At 43.8% G+C, this 15,347-nt stretch overlaps 1 protein-coding gene across 1 annotated transcript in view; it reads right to left on the bottom strand.

Moving 5' to 3' along the window:
• Positions 1–9,353, bottom strand: part of FBXL7 (F-box and leucine rich repeat protein 7) — a 778,002-nt gene extending 768,649 nt beyond the window's left edge. The window contains exon 1 of the mRNA XM_086965543.1: positions 9,138–9,353. Within this exon, the coding sequence (XP_086821669.1) occupies positions 9,138–9,174 (37 nt within the window). The 5' untranslated portion in view covers positions 9,175–9,353. The remainder of the gene's footprint in view (positions 1–9,137) is intronic.
• Between the last annotated feature and the right edge of the window lie 5,994 nt (positions 9,354–15,347).

Below are 15,347 nucleotides of genomic sequence, written 5' to 3' on the forward strand. Positions count from 1 at the left end.
CTCCAGAACTCTCAATCACAGCCGGTTATAAGCATCCACCCACAACCCGAACTCACAAAGATACAGGGAGGAGGCTCTTTTCACAGGTCCCACCATACAAGAGTAACATGCTGCTTAGAAAAATACAGAAACACAACATCCTCGAAGAAAGCAAATCCTCTTACAGAATGTAAGTGAGTAAAACATGTGAAATGTAAACAGGAACATCATCGCTTACATGGATTACCTTAATGTTTTTACAGTCATTGTTCAGAAATCGATCAGTGTTTTAGTCTGCAAAGTTAAGGGCATCATTTTAGGGCCCAGTAGAGACCCATGTAAAGGTCAGTTTTCATAGCCTCCTGATCTGGGACGCGGAGGACATGCCCCACTTAAGACACAGCCTGAGGTAACATATGAAAAAATGACAACCTAGGCAGTTTTCAAATTCTTGTCTATTAAATAATAGAGGGGCAGGGGACCAAAGCAAGTGGGAGAACACAGTATTTTTATTATCAGTACATATAAAGGATTTAATTAAAATTCATTTATTCATAAACCAACAATTAAAAACATGTAGTTTAAACAGAAATTCGTTAAAAAAATAAGAAAAACATACATAGTCAAAAAAACACAGTTGTCACAAAATATATAATTAATGTTAACACAGTAAAAGAGAGAAGAGTATTTTATCTGTACTGATAATAAAAATGCTGTGTTCTCCCACTTGCTTTGGTCCCCTGCCCCTCTATTATTTAATAGACAAGAGTTTGAAAACTGCCTAGGTTGTTATTTTTTCATATGTATTTTCCCTGACCTAGGAGTTGACCAATCTATCACTCTGTGGGTCCTTATTTTTTACATGACAGCCTGAGGTAACCACATAATGTCAGAGCTAAGCAGGCCCAGTTATAGAGGGCGGGCGAGGCCCACCCAAGGAAGATCAAGTGCCATCCAAGGATATTCAAAAGTGAAAAAGCAGTCCCACATACCTGGGCTGACTTTCCTGCTGGGGCGCAACCCGAAAGCCTGCTGCAGCTTGAGTGTGACTCTGAGCAAGCCACGGAGTCAGGCCGGTCCATTGTCATGCGCAGAATGTCAAATGGGGAAAATCAGAGCAACTAAGGGAGAGAGAGAGAGAGAGACAGGAAAAAAGAGGTGGAAAACGAGAGAGGCGGAAGAACTGGAGGAAGAATGATAAAGGAAGGTATTAAAATAGATCAAGGGATTTGGAGAATGAGAGAAAGGCAGCGGGAGGGAGACAGAATGAAAAGTTGGATTGATAGATGGACAGACATACAGAAACCTAGAAAATCTAATAGAAGTGTTGGGTGGGAATGTGACAGTGCGGGTGATACGAGAGAGTAAAGAAAGGGGGGAGAGGTATAAACACAAGCTGGAAGCGTGAAGAGCTGTTCTTAAATGTGGGTGAGCGAAAGAGAGATCAAAGGCACAGATAAAATATGGAAAATGAAAAGAAAGACTGTAGTTGAAGTGATTTCCTGCAGCTTGTGCTAAAAGTTCAAAAACATGTTTTATGCGTTTTTGTAATGATTTTAAGTAATCATCACACAATAAAAAAATGTGTCATTGTCACCCCGTCATACAGTGACTTATTCAAGTTTGGAATAACTGCTGGCACCAAAATAAAACTGTGTCCCATAAGCGGATCAGATAGCTAAACAAAATAGCCCACCCTCGCTAATTGGGGCAGTTTTGAACTTGTAAGAGGTATAGTGAGTATTGTTTATTTGTGTCAGTTGATTTAAACCATTACAAAAATACAAACTTCAAAACAACAGCCCGGTTCATGTGCATTTCAATAATTCAACCAAACTAACATCATGTTTGCTTCAATCGTCTTACAATTACATACCCTAATATATGTAATGCCTGTGTATCTGTTGTTAAACATTTTGGGGATGTGCTGTTCCCATACAGCTTCACTAATTCCTGCATGTTGGTGCAATCCCGATCCTTTTGTTAAGTTGTTAATTGTTCCCCAAAATTCCCTACTGGTTGGCAACTGCTTGGTAAGACGTATAAGGTGCAAGGTATATGAAATGCTTCATGGATGTGTGCTCTCTGCCAGCAATGCTTGTGGTAATATCAGGGAAATAAACAGTAAAAACTGACCCAACAGAGCATAAATCAGGCCCACAAACAGCCCACACACTGACCTGTCAGATGATGGGAATTGTAAAAATGTTCCCAAGGGCCATAAAGTGTGGTCTGTGATGTGACTGAGGGCTGCATTGATGTCAGCAGGGTGACATTTGGGGGGGAAAGGGGGCGGTTGGCAGTAATGCGGGTGTAGGAGAACCGAAGCATATACATTTAGTGGCTGAATTGCACAATGTGAATCCAGAAAACATGAAATTAACCACAACTGCATCCCCTTCTTAGGTCTGAGGAGCGCTGCCTCCCCTGCCACCACCCTAAAAAAAAACGGGTTTTAAACCTGTTTTATTCTTATTATTTTAACCCCACCTGGACCCACCCCCAGGACTCTGACGAGTCTTGGGGGCAGGTCCAGGGGAATGACACTGCTGGTAGGGCAGTGGTGGGCTCTGTTACAGTGCACATGGCGGTTTGGTTGGCCGCCTCAAGACGGCCAAACCGGCATGCGCACTGAAGCTCTCTCCAGTCCCAACTGTGTCGCTAGCGCTGCAGAGAGCAGGCAAGGACTCCCAGTCTGCCTGTGAGCACAAGTTGACAGCACTTAGGTCAATCCCGACGCTACTTTAATGCAGCGTCAGGATTGGCCGCAGTGCAGTCTGGGAGCCTGTGCCCAGAAGAAGATTGAAGAGCGCAATGAGAAGGGCAGCATTCAGGTAAGTTACTTTATTTTTATTTTTTTGTCCCCGAACCCGCCTCCCCACTTCCCTCCTCCGGCCCACCCGACCACTTTGGCAGAGGACGGGCCGCTACTGTATTAATCTCGACCTCCCCACTTTACCAAATTGTGTGGGCCTAGGCAATAGTATTGACCTTGAAATCCATGACTTCAGGATATGGGTGTACAAAGCCTTGTCCTGTGTTTGATTTAATAAACTATAATATTGTTCATGTATAATAGGAACCCAGTCAACCCAAAGAGTGCACATAACAAGTGACATAACTCTTAGTACACTATAGGCATTATTGTTAGGGTGCAGGGAAGAATAAATGTTTCTACATTCATTTTTTAAAACAAGCTTTAAAACAAAAATACTTCTTATTGTACTGATGTAATCTGATGTACTAAGGTGAAACAGTTCTGCATAATAATGAAATGCACTTTTTAAATTTTGAAGAGACTTTACCACATGTTTTCACTTTGGCTGCAAGATGGTTTTTAAACCGAAGGTACTTTTATAGTTAAGCAGGGCAGGTCAACTTAGTTGCTTTCTTTCTTTAACTTCAATTGACCACTGACTAAATGCTTTATTTAACTTATTTTAATATTAGTGCTGAGTCGAGTAAACAGCAGCCCAGTGCTGCTGTTGATAGAGGCGTTTAAAGGCAAGGGCGAAGTGGGCTCTGGCCCAGGGCCCCAGCCTTTCAGGACCCCTGAATGATCCAGCTCTATTCTCAACAAAAAGGATACACTGTTCCCCCTATGTTGGAGAGATGAAAGAACCAAGGACAGTGAAAAGAGGGGGGAAGCGCCCTTTCGGAACTAAAACCCTCACACACCCAGCAAGCTAGGTGTCATGCTTCATCATCTGGGTTCTGCTCCTCGTCAGACTGGCGCAGCAATGTCTGACGGGCACCCGTGAAGGGGCTTTTTGTCGGAGATCTTCTGTTCCTGCCAGTTGGTGCATGTGGGTATGAGGGTTTTAGGTGAAGTGTAGGCGTGTAGTGTGGCTAGCTACCTTATTAAAAACAAAACAGGGAGGCACACACACAGGTGCTAAGATCCACTGGAAGGAAATACTTGTCCTTTCCCGATATGTGTAGGACAGTTTCTATATAGGTCCTGATGAATTGCTAGTTTTAGCATGAAACATGTTGACCGCTAGGTAGAGCACACCTCACCGGATCTTAGCACCTGTGTGTGTGCCTCCCTGTTTTGTTTTTAATAAGGTAGCTAGCCACACTAATAAAAATCCCTGTGGACTTCCTAACCTTTTTTAATCCACACCTCTGCACTATTTCCTCACGCCTACACTTCACCTAAAACCCTCATACCCACATGCACCAACTGGCAGGAACAGAAGATCTCCGACAAAGAGCCCCTTCACGGGTGTCCGTCAGACATTGCAGCGCCAGTCTGACGAGGAGCAGAACCCAGATGATGAAGCATGACACCTAGCTTGCTGGGTGTGTGAGGGTTTTAGTTCCGAAAGGGAGCTTCCCACCTCTTTTCACTGTCCTTGGTTCTTTCATCTCTCCAACATAGGGGGAACAGTGTATCCTTTTTGTTCTGACAAGTTTAGGGGCTTATACAATGGACCCCGGTAAATATCAGCCCCTAGAGTTCCCTTATTTGCTGTATATCCAGCTCTATTCTCCACATAGTCCTTCCCTGATGACTTTGAATGATTTTTTAAATATAGATTGTTTTAAATACCATTTTCCATTAATTTATTTTTTAATATGGGTAATGTGTGGGAGTCTACTACAAAAAATTTGCAGAGAAATGTTGTGTTTATGTTTTTCAACACCGTGCAGCATCCATAAGCTGGGTCCGGTGGCTTAGTCGTCTAATGGTTCACTGTAGGGAGCCTGTGTTTGACCTCATGGTCACCTCTTCAAATCCTGACTGGTCCACTTAGCCTTTCATCCTTCTGAGGTCGATAAAATGAGCACCATTGAATGGGTTAACATTAAACACCTGTTACTTAGCGCCAAAAAAACATTCTGTGTGAATATTAACATTACAAATACACGTTATGTTGTAAAAAGTTCCTTTTAGATCAAACAGGACCTCACATATGAGAAATGGCAGTGGGTGGCAGTGGTTATTTGGAATAATATCAGTGCACTGCTGCAATATTACAATATTGAAAACACACATCATTATCCCTGAACATTAGATGTAAACGGGTTTAAATATTGGACCAGTCTGCTCATGCAGTGTGATGACCTGGCCAAAGAGGGCACGAAAGAGCTAACATTGGATCATAAATTCAAAGCTGGCCCTAACAGTGGCCCTCAAACTAAGTTTGGCCCAGGACACTCAAAATCTTTAGGATGTATTGGGCTGTTGACTGGGGGGCGCATGTAAAGGTCAGGAGTAAGACCAGCCCTTCTGGCACTGCCAGATTCCCCCTACAGGCTAGTCTCGACGACCCTGCGTAGGGTGTATTAAAGGGTCGAGCACCAGAACTACTTTGCTTGTAAAAAGAACTCCAGCCTTCTGGTGCCCTGAGTTAGTTCTTCGCAGTCAGCTGAACCTCTAGTGCCTTCGGTTTCTCACATAAATGCGCCACAATTGTGTTCAAACCCCGTCTCAAGAAAGCCCCGCCTCGACTGGAGTGAAACTGCGGAGGTAGCACCAGGAGGCCGCAGCTGGAGGACATTACCCCGTGCCTCGTCTCTGCGGTTGCTCTCGCACTTTTCCCCCCTCTCGGGCGGCGGAAAAAAATCCCCTCTTCAGAAAAGAAGGCTTGACTGAACATCAGGAGAATTGCGAAGAACAAAAACAAATTGCAGAGGCTGGGACAGAGCACAGGACAGGATTCTTTCAAGGCAGAGCTCTGCACCTCAAACGTTCACCCTGCCTCGTGGGCCTCAGAGGGACATGCCCACGTTTTTGTGATTAGTGACGTTCAGCAGGCTCCCTCACAGTAAACTCAAACCATAATGAAACGATATTTCAAACAATGGATGAGAACACGCTCTCTGCAGAAGTCCGCCACACCCATCCTATCAACGTTTATGACTTGAAAACATGACATCCCTGGGGCAGCTGGACAAACATGCTGCTGAGGCTGGTGGGCCGGTAACCTAAATGACCCTCTACAAGAATGTATGTTTGAACTCACGTTGCAGGTTTGAATCCCATGGGCTACTACAGACTTTCATCCTTCTGAGGTCGATAACATGAGCACCATAGCGTTGAGTGACAATAAACACATTTTATCGCCCTAGGTTGTGAATGCACCTCCATCCTATGTCTAATGTGATCTTGTTCCTTCCCCCCTTACAGGGACCACAATGCTAACAGCAGATAGTGGTGTTTGCTTGCCTTCTAGGTGCAGTGGTAAGATCATGGAACATTGTTTTGTATTGGTTTGTGAGTTAGTTAGAAGTGACTGGGGACTAATTAGCATGTATTAACAGTGGTTAACGCCCCATGGCAAGAGCGTTAACTGCAGTTTACGCCTAGGGGAAGAGGGAAAACGCTTAAACAGGTTGTAGAGGCACAGACACCCTTGCTGAGAACATGGAGCAATGGAGATGTGATTCATTCTCTGAGGATTTGCCATGCAGGCAGCAGCATCATGGTGTTACCGAATTTCTCAACATTGCGGGAATAATAGGTTTCCCATTCTGGGCAGTTTCATTAGGTATGTTCGTCAACAATGCCATAGCAAGGGTGCGATGTGCTCTAACATGAAGAAGGTACATGAACTGCCAGCACTGGAAGGAAGCCTGAGGTCCGGACAGCACAGAGTCCAGCGGGAAGCCTCGTGAACCAATGACAGTGGCGCGGGCGTGAGATTGGCACAGTCGAAGCCCCGCCTTGGCGCGCGGACCATCAAATGACTGGAAAGGACCAAGTGTAACCTTCTCAGGTAGCGTCAGGGCTTTAAGTGGGATGAAAAAACAGGGGGGGGGGTCTCTCGAATGGGAGTCGCCGATATAATTAAGGGCGTGGCTTAAAAGGTAAGCTAAAAAATCCGTGCTTAGCTTAGTGTGCCGCCCGACTGGTATTTTGCTGCTTCTGTCATTACATCCAGATATGTAATACAAAAAGTAACGTTACATCGACAAGAAGCCAGGGCTATTGGCTTTTCCAATGCTTGTTTTTTGCATAAGATAAATCGGCGACAACTATGGCTTCGTTGATTAGACTATTACAAATGCTTCAGTTCTGAAATAATGAGACTGTGAAAGAACTATAACCAGTCTCTCTGAAGTTACATCAAAGGCAGTGGAGGGTGATACTGTTGCGGTTACGTTTTTTTCCATCCTGAGGGTGAGGGCAAAATGGGACCCGCCTCAGCACCGGCTTTTTAGAACTGCTGGTAATGAGCCCTGGCAGGACCCGGCCCACTTAAAGCCCTGGGTAACGGGATTCATTGACCTGCTTGTTGGGTGCGCGTCTTTTGTCCACAGCAGGGACGTGCTATTAATCGTGCAGCATGTGCAGTTGCACCGGGCACAGGGCAGTACCCTTTTGATATTGTGTAACTCTTCCAAATTGAGGGGCTGAGGGACCCGTTTTCAAAGCTTGCATTAGGGCTCATGTCACCCTTGCTAGGCCACTGGTACACACGGGCCCTGAACTGGCTCTCGGTGCCCTGCAGCACCAGGGGACCTTTACCTCGCACATTCGGCCAGAAATGCTGATCTGTGATAGATAGGCGTCCTGCTCTGCCAAGTCATTTTTTTGTTCGGAAAGGGAGCGCAGGCACTTCCTGGCACGGCTCCCAGCACGTCTAACAAGGCAACGCTGGCACATCTGGGTTGAAACAGATACTGTGCCAGCCAGTGGTGTGTGCTTTTCTGGTTTCCCTTTAAAGCACGGCACGAGGACAGCTTCAGTTAAACGCCACAGGAAGGGGCAGCTTCGGGTGGCGGTACGCAGTCCGTATTCCAAGTAAAATACATTCCCAGTAAATCAAATTAACCGTTGATGGACACAATCCAACCTGAAATGAAATGTGCATTGGGGCACACAAATTAGAAAGTAGAACCCGCCATGGTTAAGTTGAGCCGGTGGGACGGCGGGCCCACGGACACTTTTTTTTTTGGGTGACTAGGATTTATTTTTCATTATCAGACGTTGTTCTAGAAAATTGAGAAAAAGAACAAAGAGAAAGAAGGGAAAACAGTGACAAAGGGAGAAAGCAACAATGAAAAAAGAAACTGCACGAGTGAGTTAAAGGGGCAGGGAGGGTCTGGTGTGATGGAATCAAGATTACGCAGCCTTGGCAATGGTCAACCCCCTCGTTCAGCAGCAAAGCTCCCGAGAATAACTTTGGCCCCTGGGGCAGGACAAAAGGGGATGGGGCGACGTGTTGAAAGCCCCCCACCCCCACCCCCACCCCTTCCCACCACACACTGTAGTTTGCGGCTTCAAAAGTTAGCTTAGAGGACTTCAACTAGCCCACGCTAACCTCTAATGGGCTGCTTTATTCTGCCTCTTTCCAAGGTTTAATCATCTCTTATTATTTGTTAAACACGTCAGCTCATTTAGGATTATCAATATATGCCATGTCTGCCCTCTCACGTAATAACGACTGACCCTGTCCCTGAAGCGCTCGGGGGCAGCCATTGGTGGTTACAGTGCCTTACAAAAACAGCAAAAAAATACATAATTAAGTTTGAGGAATAAGCTTCAAAACAAATTACACGGAAACAAACCTAAAATATGCCAACAATGAGTCGTCAACGATACTAATTGCAAGACAATGCCCGCTCACCGCCCGACCATGCCCAGAAAATGCAGGTGGCACCGTGGCGAGGCAGGTGAGACGAGTCCAAGTGCGTGACAGGGAGTGGGGCGCCTCTGACAGCGTCAAAGCCCCGCTGTGACCCCTGGGCTGCCCCTATACAAGCCAACTCTGCACAAAAACACACTGAAGGAAAGCAGCCGGGCTCGATGCAGACATCTGCTGAAGTTACCGTATTCAACCGCAAAAACGGCCGAGGGCAGGGCAGGGCTCCACGGCGCGCACCAATACTGTTATGTCAGTGAAATATGTTCAAATATGTTAACACAACTTTTCCGACGGGTAATGCCTACTGTGAATTTTGTTAACAGCAGCGGTGGTACCACGCAGACAGATGCCATGCCGAACTACAGAACAATAATTCAGCTATTCCCGTCATAAAAACAGCTGTGATGTTAATGTGCACAATTAATTCATCTCTTCTTTGATGAACACACTATGCAGCACTCTGACACCCTCATAAACAGACGGCGACAGACTGGCAGAGGACGGGGTAACTAACGCAGCCCCCTTCTGCCCCCGCAAGCAGGCAGCGGCACCCTCACTTACCCTCACTCCCGTACTGCTTGCCATTGTTCGCTCCCATCCTGAAGATTTCATGCCCTCACCGACATCCCAAAGCGGAGCAATCCCTCAAGAGACGCACAAACAGCTCCCCACAACTTTCCACCGGCGGATTCATATTCGTGCAGCCAGGTCTGGGACTCGTAAAGGAAACGCAGGGTACATGCTGCTCCCAGCCCGGCTGCCCCGCTCTCCTTCAATGCTACATCCAAGAGGCTTTCCTGAAACATCCAAAAGAGATTTCCTCCGGCACCCGAGCTCCCTCTAGCTCCTCTGCCGTTGGAAGCGCACTTTCTGTTTCCCTTTGGCATTACCGTAATACTCGAAGTGGGCCGCCTCTCACAAGTCTGCGCCGTACCGAAGGAACGCAGCTTAGCAGGCACTCATATTTGTTTGCTATCCCCTTCATAATATATGATGTGATTGTGAGAGTAAACAACATAGATGTAGCTTGAAAGCAAAAACCCAAAACAAATCCAAAATCTCTGGGTAGACGTCTTATTAAAGTAACCTCCACAGATGCTACAAAAACGATCGTCTGCATTTCCAAATTAGCTGCGATGTTTTAATCTTTCCAGCAAGGCTGACTTTAGCAAAGTTGGCGCCTGTGTGACAATTTGTGTTGACCTTCTCTAAGGATTCCCTCACTACCACCACATTCCAACAGTGCCCACATAGTCCCTCTCTCACCTGTATATATTTGTTTTTATACTAGTACTTGGTGGGGTTGCGGTGGTGCGGTAACCCTGCAGCCAGGCAACCGCAACCCCGTGTGTTGCAGGTGGAGATTGCTGGCCCTACACCCGTGCCTATATAGGCCTAGGCTAGCCGGCCAAGTACATGAATAGCGCACAGACACCCGGTGTTAGTCTTGGTGGGAGCACCGAGCGACTCCACACCCATTTTGTGACTCTCGACCGCCCCCAGCGGAGAGCTGCGTGATGACATCATACCCCTCTTAGGAAGAGGCTGGGTGGTCCTCTACACTACTCACAGGGTTGGATTGGGATTGAAAATCGGCCTAGGCACGCCCAAAAAAAATCGGCCCACATATGCATAATCACTCCTCAAATCACTGCTTTGGCGTAATCTTATAAAAAAAATCTTTAGGGAGGGGGGGTTAAAAAAAGCACTGGTGAAACAAGTGAGGCCACTTCTACTCAGGCCCCCTGCCCCCGCTCAGTATGTGCACACATTAATGGGCCGGCCAGCGAGACAAAGGGAGTGACACCTCTGCCTGTTGCAAAACGGAGGTAATGAGCGCCCATCTGCCCCTAGAAAGGCCACCCAGACACCCACTGGGCCGCTGGCTGTGCTCGAACAATAGAGACAGCGCCCAAATCGGCCCCCAGACTGCTCAAAAAAGCAGCCCATTGCAGAACTCGGACACCGGCCCCTCGGGCATTGCCCGAATGCCCGCGTTACCAATCCGACGCTGACTACTCATACCAGTTTAGGGTGTCAGAGCAGTTTACATCGTACACACATTATACAGAAACGTGTGTAAATTAGTACATACAATAATGAGGACTAAAAGGTGCAGGAGTCACGTCACCCATTCTGGAAGGTAGTATGTTCTAAGAGCATTTGCACAGCTCAAGCACAAACTCAGGATATAAAACGTAGCACAGTGGTGGGGGTTGGCTTGACTTATAAAAAAATAATTTCTACCCAAACAAAGCACGTTCAGCAACATTAGGATAATGTGAGACACAAGGAAAAACATACGTTTCTAATCAAATGCCTTGCAGTTTGCAGGCGTCTCTTAAATTACAATTTATAGCTCACTGTGTTATATTGTTGGCAAGTAACAAAAACATCTCCACGACAAAAGCGGGAACCCACTGAGCTATCTACATAAAATACAATTCCATGATCTGCCTGGTACACATTCTTAGCAGCAGGCATGTTAACCCTCTGCACTACTTTAATATGAGTCAAAACTGCCAGCAGACAAAACTTCACCTCTCCTAATTAGTTTAATTAATCACCAGAGGTATCTTGACATTTTTATTGTTGCCTGTGAAGCAGTGTTCTGGGTCAACCCTCTTCCCATTGGTCCTTCGACAGACCTTTTTAGTTACCTGAGAGGTGTTGGGAGTTAACATTCGATTAAGTAAATTACAATTAACAGTGCAACCCGTTTGGCCACACACTAAAGACCAGAAATCAGTAACTATAGTAAAGAAAATGTATTACACGTTTGTCGTTACCAGTCAAGTTAAGGTACATAAATCCTAGCACCATGCTATATGACCAGATGTACCGGATTTCCCCGGACAGTCCCTGTTTTCAGAGGACTGTCCCGGTGTCCCGACACTTTTCCAAATTTTTAATACAAGTCTCGGTTTTTGGGACAAAGTCAGGTCACCCGACAAAGCAGAATTAAAAGGTATGCTCTGCTATCTTTTCTGAGGCCCACCCGAAGTCTGAAAAAATGTAAGTCATTTATTTGTTTCTGTCAGGCAGCAGGATAGCAGGTCTGCTGCATCATCAGGTATACCATTGTCTTTTTGATTCTCACATTGTAAGCTTCAACATTTATGGAGTATCCCACACTCGACATGGGAACAACATCGTCCTTGTTCACTCGGGCTCATGTTGCTAAAATGCTGAATAGACCCTTCAGCTAACACTCTGACTCTCCATGTTCTTCCGTCAAGGTCTTCTTCTCAGGCACTCTGGGCCCGATTCACAGAATGAACTTACTACTTTTGGCATTCACAGAATGCACTTACTACTTTTGGTATTCACAGAATGAACTTAGTCATTTCGGTATTCACAGAAGTTAGGACTACTAACTTTAGGACTCCTAAATGCCTTCTGTGAATACCGAAAGTCTTAAAATTAGGATTTTTCTCAATTTAGTAGTAGTAAAGTTAGGACTACTAACTTTAGGACGCCTAAATGCCTTCTGTGAATACCGAAAGTCTTAAAATTAGGAGTTTTCTCAATTTAGTAGTAGTAAAGTTAGGACTACTAACTTTAGGACGCCTTAATGCCTTCCGTGAATACCAAAAGTCTTAAAATTACGATTTTTCTCAATTTAGTAGTAGTAAAGTTAGGACTACTAGCTTTACTACTACTAAATTGAGAAAAATCGTAATTTTAAGACTTTCGGTATTCACAGAAGGCATTTAGGCGTCCTAAAGTTAGTAGTCCTAACTTTACTACTACTAAATTGAGAAAAATCCTAATTTTAGGACTTTCGGTATTCACAGAAGGCCTATAAGCGTCCTAAAGTTAGTAGTCCTAACTTTACTACTACTAAATTGAGAAAAATCGTAATTTTAAGACTTTTGGTATTCACAGAAGGCATTTAGGCGTCCTAAAGTTAGTAGTCCTAACTTTACTACTACTAAATTGAGAAAAATCGTAATTTTTAGACTTTCGGTATTCACAGAAGGCATTTAGGCGTCCTAAAGTTAGTAGTCCTAACTTTACTACTACTAAATTGAGAAAAATCCTAATTTTAAGACTTTCGGTATTCACAGAAGGCATTTAGGCGTCTTAAAGTTAGTAGTCCAAACTTTACTACTACTAAATTGGGAAAAATCCTAATTTTAAGACTTTTGGTATTCACAGAAGGCATTTAGGAGTCCTAAAGTTAGTAGTCCTAACTTCGTTGAATACCGAAATGAGTAAGTTCATTCTGTGAATACCAAAAGTAGTAAGTGCATTCTGTGAATGCCAAAAGTAGTAAGTTCATTCTGTGAATCGGGCCCTACCTCTATAGCTAGTACAGCACTGTATCACTTCTCAACTAAGAATCACATGTGAATTGCACCTGCAAGGAAAGTCATGCAAGCAGAAAATGGGAAACAGTATTTTATGCAGCATGGAAAACAGGCCTAGGAAGTCAATTTAAAGTATTGTATTAATAGTGCACATTTAATATATGTGTGCACATTTAAACAGAAATTAATGTAAATTGTCAGTACATTAAATTCATATTACATGTGGCATACAGAAAAATCTTGAATATATATGTGTAAATATGTCTAGGAGCTACATTTTAATGCAATATAGGATCCAAAATGTGCAACCAACAAAGTCTGGATGCATCCCTGATTAGGGCACACCTTAGGTTCCGTAGATAAACAGACTCCTAGTCCAGTTTTCTGTTCAAACCAATATTTCAAAATTTATTATGAGGTTTTTTATTTCAATTCTTTCAACTTTATTCAATAGAACATTTCTTGTTAGAATTCATATTCATTCCATAGGTAATTCCGTTTATAAACAAGTCAAAAATGCTCCAATGCATTTCGGGCAGCTTGGCCCTTCATCCGGGAGCTGTATAACAAAAGGATATAGCATAAACATATAGAAAATGTACCCACTATTCAGTCATTATTTCAACTATGTGTGTATTCACACAACGTGCTGAGAAGTGAAGTGATATCACGCGTGCTCAGTGGTGCATAGAAACGGCGATACCATGCTTGCAAAAAATGAAAAAAACGAGAGTTTAAGGCTTAAACGTCTCGCGAACTTACATAATTGTGACGAGCTTCGTAATCTAACTGAAAAAGTACATGACCCAGGTTAAAAACGCAATGCTGCAGAAATGTAAATCCTACACGATAACAAACAAGTACGTAGCGCATTGCCGACTTACTCATAATGCTGTACGTTGTTCTGCAAAAGTTGTACGAAGCGCTCACGGCGGTCGAGTCTAACAGGGACGTTTGTTGCTAGAGTGGAGAGCGTGTCAATAAAGAACACGCGCCACCATCATCAAAAACAGACTAACGCAAGGATCGCCCTGGCAGAAAGCATAGAGCGCTAACTAACAGAGTGACAGGTGGCAGCCACATTGAACGAGGCAAAGTAAAACAGCATGCTAGTGAAAAACGGTGCGAAAAAGTGATACGAAGTGATCATAAAGTTCTAATGGGTAATAATTCTCAACGAGTAGTGATACGATTTAATTGACAAACAGCACAAAAAAGAGCTAGCATCAATAAACTACACAGGTGTCATTAAAGATAACATGAACTAACAGAGTGACAGGTGGCAGCCACATTGAACGAGGCAAAGTAAAACAGCCTGCTAGTGAAAAACGGTGCGAAAAAGTGATACAAAGAGATCATAAAGTTCTAATGGGTAATAATTCTCAACGAGTAGTGATACGATTTAATTGACAAACAGCACAAAAAAGAGCTAGCATCAATAAACTACACAGGTGTCATTAAAGATAACATGAAAATTCAATACGATCATTAAGCCCAAAGGGCTTCATAGAGTGGAATTTTAAAAATCCAAGCATTTTCTCTCTGCAGGAGATATTTATTATTGTGTCTGCCCTCACATTTGATTACAGTCTCAAGAACCACAAATTTTAGTTGTTAAATGTGGTGTTTCATTTCGTTGAAATGTACGGCAATTGTGGATTTTTCATTCTTTGTCCTGATGTTAGATTTGTGTTAGTGTATCCGAACCTTTATTTTCCTTTCTGTCTTCCCAATGTATACTTTGCCACAGGGGCATTTGATCAAGTAGATAGCATTAGTTGTATCACATGTAGCATTGGTTTGAAGTTTAATATTGAAACCCTTCATAGGGTGCGTTATAGTGTTACCTTTAATGACATTATTCCAGTTGCTGCAGTTCATACAAGGCCTGGTGCCTTTATATTCACAAGAATCAGGAGTTTCTTTAGCCAATATTTCTCTGATGTTGTAGTTCCTAGTATAAGCAAAGATGGGGGACTTCTTGAATAAAGCATTAAAATCCGTCTCCGTACTAAGAATTGGCCAATATTTCAATATAATTCTTTTGTACGCTGAGCTCAACGTGGAAAACTTTGAGACTAAAACCATCCTGGTATTTTCGAGTTTGGTGGACCTTTTTAGTAGCTCATGTCTTGGAATCAAAGATACTCGAGTTTCTGCTTCTTCGATTATGGTTTCTGGGTAGCCTCTAGTTTTGAATCTATCACCCATTTCAATAATCCGAACTATAGCTTGAGTTTCATTAGAGACAATCCTTTTAGCACGCAGCATTTGTGAGAATGGAAGATGTCGCTTAAGGGATGCTTGATGAAAACTTGAAAAATGTAGAGTATTATTTCTATCAGTTTTTTTTCGGCATAGATCAGTTTCAATCCCGGTGGGTGTCAAAGTGATTTGTACATCAAGGAAGGTAATTCATTTATCATTAATTTCCCAAGTAAACTGAATTCTTTCATTG

Source organism: Lissotriton vulgaris, chromosome 4_1, assembly GCF_964263255.1.
Source record: "Lissotriton vulgaris chromosome 4_1, aLisVul1.2, whole genome shotgun sequence".
Lineage (NCBI taxonomy): Eukaryota > Metazoa > Chordata > Amphibia > Caudata > Salamandridae > Lissotriton > Lissotriton vulgaris.